Below are 7,778 nucleotides of genomic sequence, written 5' to 3'. Positions count from 1 at the left end.
AATTGTAATGATTATTAATTATGGTAAACGATATAATATTCTGATCTATTTGGACGCTTTTCATAATTTGTTTTATTTAAAAAAAAATTATATTCTTTTCATTATTAATTATCATCAAGCCATTTAATGCATAATTTATAATTTTTTGCCATATTTAATACAAAATATAATTATTTATTTACGGAAATAAGTAATTTTTTGTGATAAATCACACAACCTTACAAAATTTCAAATATCAGACAATTTCATCATTTGATCACTTATCCTCTTTTTAAACTATTGAAAACTGTCTTATGAATTATAATTAAATAGTTCATTGATTAAAAAAAAAATAATAATAAGCATTTAAACCAAAAAAAAAATATTTTCAGTTAGAACAAATGTTAATGACTTAAACAAACTTAAAAGTATTACATTGGAGATGCATTAGAATCATCCGTAAATTATAAAAATTAATGTTACATTTATAAAAAAATCAAATAATATAATTTGTCAGTCCCGGGGAAGTATATTAATTTAAAAAAATAACAAGAGTTCCACATCATCCTTTTATTATTTACAAATAAGTTGTACGTATACCTACGTAACAACATTGAAGCGGTTACAAGCAGGTGGAGCTGAAGAATAAAAAGTTGTGTATGAATGAGAAAATTCCTGTCATAAAATTTCCTTTTTACTAACAAAAAAAAATATATTTATGATGTAGCTACAGTTTCAACTTTGAAATAAATAGGATTTGCCGCGTAAAAATAAAATAACATCCGAGCCTGGTGTTGAAATCTGCCCTGCCTGCCTAAAAGCATCTTTAGCCTCTCTTTACTAATTTATTCAAAGATCAGAATGTGCAATTGGGCGTGCGTAGGTAGAAGAGTCGTATGAGTCGAGAAAGTAGTACTATTCATGTGGTGCCCCTGAGAGAGAGAGAGAGAGAAGAAAAGCCTAATGAAGGCGTCCCTTCGCAGTTGTTTTTCCGCCATTTTATTTCAGTGTTTATATTTGGAGTGAAAGAGGAGAATGTTCTAAGTGATGTTTTACGCACATTTTGTGTTAGCGAAGAAGGGACCGTTGGCCCGTATTTGGCTTGCGGCCCATTGGGACAAGAAGTTAACGAAGGCTCATGTGTTCGAGACGAACATTGAGAAATCTGTGGAGGGAATCCTGCAGCCCAAGGTGAAAATGGCTTTGCGAACCTCCGGACATTTACTCCTTGGTGTGGTTCGGATTTATTCCCGTAAGGCCAAGTACCTCCTGGCGGATTGTAATGAAGCCTTTGTGAAGATCAAGATGGCCTTTCGGCCCGGTGTGGTGGATCTTCCGGAGACGAATCGTGAGGCCGCCGTGAACGCCATCACCTTACCCGAAGTGTTCCATAACTTTGACACGACAGTTCCGGACTCGCAGGAAAATGTGTTGGACACGGCGGAGTTCACGCACCACCAAACTCGGGCGGAGGAGATCACAATGCGGGAGGATTACGGGAGTCTGAACCTGGACTCTGGGGGCGGAGGAAGTGACGCGGCCTTCATGTCTGACCTGATCATGCCTCCGCTGGATGAGGATCCCTGCAAACCCACGAGCTCGCTCTTCGACGAGGAAGAGGAGCACCCGCCCAAGAACGACATCATCTTCAACGAGGACTCTGATGTGCAGCGAGGGGGCCTCTACGATGACGACGACGACGACGACGAGGAGGAGGACGATCCTTCCAATCTCCGAGATCTGCCTCCCGATCACCCTCCTTCTCCCCTCATGAGTAGTCGGGAGCCCACGCCAACACCTTCCATTGAGCCAGAAAAGTCCCACTCCGCCATTGCTTCCCCTCCTCCTGTGGATCAATCCAGTGTGGAGGAGCGTGCCCCAACTCCAATACAACCCATCCAAGAACCCGTCAAGGAAGTCTCGCTCCCTGCTGTAGATCAAACTACTTTGATACGAGACGAGGAAGAATCCTTTGCTTTAGCTCCCGTAGATGCCTCAGCTATCCGTGGCACTGTACGAACAAAACGTAAAAGAAAGCTTATTGTAGATGAAGTCAAAGCCATTGCCGGAGAAGAAATGAAAGCACAATTGTCGGACACAGCGGATATTGTGACCACTTTGGATCTGGCACCCCCCACTAAGAGGCTCATGCACTGGAAGGAAACAGGGGGTGTCGAGAAACTTTTTGCTGTTCCTGGACGTTCTCTGAATAACAATATTATCTTTAAGTTTTATCAGAATCGTTTGACTGTAAGACCTACTGATAATGAAGAATTTGGACTTCTCGGTGACAGTGAAAATATTATGTTGGAAAATGTACACGGTGCAGCCCCTCCCCCGCGACCTGAAAGCCCTTATGAACCTGTCCAGGCACCTCGACGGGCTCCTCGTAAACGTAAAACTGTCAATGAAGACTCACCGTCTAAAAGGGCTCAGAGAGAAGAAGATGAAGCCGCTGCTCAGGCACAAGCAGAAGCATACCGCAGAGAGCAACAGGCTATGATGAACAATAGTGACATGTATGATACAAGTCATTTGCTGCAAAAACAAAGGGAAGAAGAGGAAGCTGCTGCAGTTGCTGCAGCCGGAGAACAATTGCCAGAAGATTCTTCTAATCAGGATTTGATTCAAGAAAAAGAGAAGGAGAGCAATCCAGAAAACAAGGGTTTAACTCCACCTGAGGAACAAAACTTGTCCACGGATGTTCCATCTGGACCAGTACCACCTATCCAATCTACTTCATCTAATCCAGAAACTCAGCCTCCAGAGAATCCATTTGACAACTTAGGATATAATGACACTGCACCTGACCAAAATATGAGCTGGGATTCGATTAATGAGGAAGGAGATGTATCTCCTGGTGTTCATAGTATGGGGGCTCCTACACCTCATCATGATCCTCCCTCAGATGATGAATATTGTGCCCCCATGTCTGTAGGATCGCATCATGAGGAAGAAATGGGCGAGGAAGAAACGATTGAGGAATATGAGGATCGAGTACTGAATAAAAGAGCATTACAACTAAGTAAAATACTTAAAAACAAGTTTGAATCGAAAGATGCTGTTGTATTTGCTAATATAAGTCGTGGGAACTCACGAAAGCAAGCGTCGCAAAAATTTTATTCTATGTTAGTTTTACAAAAAGTGATGGCCGTCGAGGTATCTCAACCTGGTTCATGTGGAGATATTTCAATCACTAAGGGACTTAAGTTTGATACAGCCGTATTCTGAATGGTTTCCAAACGTCGATCGATATACGAAATATTTCTGTTTTGTTTTTTACACGAGCTCTTAGTGATCTCACTTAATTTATTTGCATTTTCGATCCTTCCGGTTTTAGCACCTCCAAATTGGAACTATTAAAAACTCTTTGAGTTAAATCTGTGTTGTTAGGAGGGTTATTCGCATAAATACTTAGAATGATTATTTTCGATTTTTTAATGAATTGATTCGTCTCTTTTACATTTTGCCTTTAGTGGAAAAGAGCATGCCTTCTTCAATCAAACGCCTACGTTCAATATTAAAGATGCTACATATATTTATAGTTTTAGGCCTTGAGCAGCGAGTATTTTCATTTTATGTTCCCCCCTCCCCACCTGACCCCCTTTTTTTACCTCGTCTTGTCTGAACATTTCTTTCAATTTTTAGTATGTTAAAATACTCCTCCATCCCCTTCTATACATACAAACATATTTATAAACAAAAATAAATAAATATATCTATATAATATAAAATGTCATTATATATTCTGTTATGTGATTGTACAAATAAAATATTTATACGGTCTATGTACATGAGTGTTTTAATTCACGTCACAATCCTAATTTAATCAACTTTTTTATTGCCCAGAAGGATTGTTTAGTTTTCCGGGACTAGGCTATACTTTTTTATTAGGGGAATTATGTATAATACTACCTACAAAATAAAAGAAATATTTAAAAAATTAGTTGCTTATGCTATTAGTAGTTACCTGCTACCTCTCTGAGCTTGGTTTTTGTAGCTAATTATTCTATGCTCTGTATACGCATTTAACGGATATAACTTAACATTCATTTTTTGGGTGGAATATTTAATAAATACTTCGAATTTAACTCGAAGTTGTGTACTTGTTAGGAATGAAACACTATTTTGTATTTTTAGTTCTAATACTTCGGTTCGCGTGCTAATATTTTCCCAAAAATATTTCATCTATTTGATAATGATTCGTATAGTAATACTAAGCAGTTATGATACCAATTCAGGTTTCACTAATTTTAGAAGATCGAATGATAGTTATGTACTTTTATAGATGAAGGTAAAGAAATGACACGATACTGCTTGTGAAAGTGGAGTAGCTAGTTAATAAAAAATAGTTCATGGTTTGGTCTATGGATATAAAGAAATATATTTTTAATGATAAACTAATTTAAAATTTCCAGTAAATTCTATTAAAGTAGGGAAGATCTTCCTATTATACGGTCCCCTTCATGGAGTAACATGAGAGTTTATTTTGTCTTAAAGGTTGTAATTTGGAATTCCCACGTCAAGAAAGATCCGGATAAAGGAAACTGTTCTATTTCAGATGAAAGGGTGACTTTATTCGAATTATATAAAAAACCTCCATTTTTGGATACTTATGAAAATAACTAATTCTGAAACTCCCCATTTTCAGGCAACCAGTGTTTGACTAGACCCTGTTTTTCATAGGTCATCCAGGATTTGTAGCAATTTTTTGACAAAAATAAAAGATGGACTTTTCATCTAGACAAATTTTTTCATTCGTATATGTGTTATGTTATTTGAAGTTTATAATACAGTATTTTTAAATTCATGATAGTTATTTGAAAATTATATACAATGTTTATATACTGGGACTATATAAAGGGGGACTTGTATCTTATTTTCATACTATACCTCAGTAGGTATAGAAGAAAAAGAAAATGAAATAAGTATTATGTAGTTATATCGTAGCATTAAAGGGATTTATTAAGTCATATATGACCATTTTTCAATATATTTATTTTAATTAAGTGAACATATATCATTATGTTAATCTTACATATATATTTTTTTCATAAATAAAGAAATGAATTTATACTAGAAACTTAAGAGTATTAAATGAAAATCAAGTAATAAGCATAAATGTGAAAATAAAAACATCATATAATTTTATGCACTGATACTTTTGAAGATAGTGTTAATAGGGGATGATCTTAAAAGGGTTTCAGGTTTATTATATTTAACTATGTTACATGCTATTTAGCTTTACAATATGATATTCCCAGCGACCAAAACTCGACAAATCTAAGAGGATGCTTTACAAAGCTATTTGTAAATTTATTAGGAACAGGGGATTCCCATTGGGTTGAAGTATAAAAACAATATCATTTTGATAATTATATTGCTAAAGTTGGATTTAAATATATCTAGCAAAAATCTCATAAATGAAGCTAATAGTAGGATACACTCGGGTAAAAAAGGTCGAATTCTCTTGTTTCAAGTTCCAAAAAAATTATTAAGTTATCTTCTAAATCTTGAATCTTCATTTTGTTTCCTTTAATAAAGGATTTACTCTTTAAAAAGTGTTTTATTCAGATCTTAAAATAATAATACATTTTCATAATATATATATATATAGGTATAAATCAAAGAAAAGTAGGATAAAATATAAATAGTTAGCTTTTAATTTAAAAAAGTCTGTATCGATATGTCATGAATGAGTATTTTTAAAATAACTAATAATTATATATATAAGAACTGTTATGGTAAACATTTATTAATAATCTTTATTAGTGTAGAGATCCTAAATCTTCATGGGGGTAATATTCCAATATGGGGATAAGCAATTAAGTTTTTTAGAAAAGGATTAAGGCGAACTAAGTTTCAAAATTGCAATTATATGAGGGTTTTCAAATATAAGTCTAAAGAAGTTAAGAGGTAACTTATAATTTGTTATCACATAATCACTTAGCACTCAACAATTCAAAAAATATATTTATGCAGATAACAGAAAAATATAATTTGCATTGCAGACAAAAGTATCGAGAAAAAAGGCTGCATAATCATTAAGAGTCTAAGATTGACTTTTACTTTTTCCCAGGGATTTCTGCCTTATATACATCAAGGAAATTGAAGGATTCTTAACAAGGAAATATTTTTCTCAGAATAAGAGACAAAAAAAAAAGTCGATTTTCGAAGAAACAGGCTTCAAGAGTTTCAACAAAGGAGATGTGGATGAGAAATGATAATTTTTTGTTCATCACTGATTAATTCATTCGGGAATGATTTCTTTTTGTGGACCAAAGAACTATTAATATGTAATATCAGAAGGAAATATGCCTTGTAGACCAAAATATCGAGAAAAGAGAAGCACATTATCTTTAGGAGTCTAGAATCATCTTGCGCTTGTTTTCTAATGACAAAAGAGACTCCGTAGTAATAAAGAAATCAGGCGTAAGATTGAAGAGTCCAGGTTATATAATTATCCGTATATCACAAAGTCCAACTTATACATGGAATTGATATAAATATGATGCGTGATTTCTCCTGTACATAAATCAAAAATACGGAAGGATTCTTTGAAATGAAATAGGTTTTTTTTCTAGGGTGGGAGACGAAGCAGGGTTGACTTTCAAGAATTTCAAATATGGAGCTGTGGATGGTGGAAGAGAACTCTCTCTGTTCCTCACTGGTTCGTCTTTCTGTCGTTTTATGGAACTCCTTACTTCTTATATGTAGAAGAATATACGATGATTCCGTAGAAGATATTGAGGAACTTATGTATAAAGACAATGATTAACAAGAGTAGAACGCACTATCATTGACCTTGAGAGGCACTTGCACAATTAACAATCTTTCCATTAAAGGAGATGAGATCCAACGAGTGAAGCACTTGTTCAGTCAAGAGATCTCCCCTTAAGAGTCGAGATCAGAAGGCATGTGAATTGGGTATTATTCCTATCAACGGGAAGTATGGATGGGTGTGAATCCATAAATCCGATTCCTACGTAGGAGATATCCATCCAAACGACCATGAATGAAATGTCTTTCCAACTCCTCACTTCCCCCACCTCCCTCCTTCTGCTGACTTCTGAGTAATGGAACTCAAAGTAGTAATTACTCGAGTCTATAGGCTTTGTGAGTCAAAAAGAAGTCCCCCTTTATATAGTCCCAGTTTATATAATAATGCTTGCCAGCACCGAAGGGGACTAAACATTAAGAAGAAAAAATATTGACCATTGTTTTTGTTATTTTCCGCTTCTTCCTTGGTTCGAGCAACGCTAGGTCACCCTTTGATAGCTGTATTATAATTTATATATATATTATGTCCAAAAATTGATGTTGATATATATAAAATTACTTCAAAGCAAATGTCATTTATTTATCGGAGAAAATTGAATTTTGTCTAATGCAGCCAATGTTAAACAATTTCTCAATCCATAATTTCAGGCGATTGCATAAGACAAAACTATAAAAGTGTTGAGAAAGAAACTTGTATCATCTGTTGAATTGAGTATCAGACATGGTGAAGGAAGATTCCTTACAGACACGGGCTAAGGCTGTTGGTATGCTAGAGGGTGGATCAAGGTAGAGAGACGCTGTAGATAGTCCTAAGATACCTTTCAGGACAGTTGAAAATTGGTGTAGAAAAGTTGAGACTGAGCAAAGTCTTGTAAATCAAGATGCTTGAAGGAGGAATAATTTTTTTAACAAAAGTTGCCAAACTGTTGATTATAAAGGTAATTTATAAGAAAACTTGCTCAAGATTGCCTGTAAAGGATATCCTATAGCCAAGTCATATATATATAGAAAATAAGTAT

At 35.1% G+C, this 7,778-nt stretch overlaps 1 protein-coding gene across 1 annotated transcript; it reads left to right on the top strand.

Moving 5' to 3' along the window:
* Window positions 1–895: 895 nt before the first annotated feature.
* vtd (RAD21 cohesin complex component verthandi) lies at window positions 896–3,693 on the top strand. The gene has a single exon (XM_040719007.2). The coding sequence runs from the start codon at window positions 1,027–1,029 to the stop codon at window positions 3,208–3,210; it is 2,184 nt and encodes a 727-aa protein (XP_040574941.1). The 5' UTR covers window positions 896–1,026; the 3' UTR covers window positions 3,211–3,693.
* The last annotated feature ends 4,085 nt before the right edge of the window (window positions 3,694–7,778 follow it).

The sequence above is a fragment of the Lepeophtheirus salmonis genome, chromosome 9 (genome assembly GCF_016086655.4).
Source record: "Lepeophtheirus salmonis chromosome 9, UVic_Lsal_1.4, whole genome shotgun sequence".
Classification (NCBI taxonomy): domain Eukaryota; kingdom Metazoa; phylum Arthropoda; class Copepoda; order Siphonostomatoida; family Caligidae; genus Lepeophtheirus; species Lepeophtheirus salmonis.
The sequence above is the reverse complement of the archived record's forward strand: the minus strand, read 5'-3'. Positions and strand labels throughout refer to the sequence as shown.

What these genes read in the sequence shown, in the direction of transcription:
- vtd (XM_040719007.2), top strand. Translation starts at nt 1,027, where the DNA reads ATGTTTTACGCACATTTTGTGTTAGCGAAGAAGGGACCGTTGGCCCGT.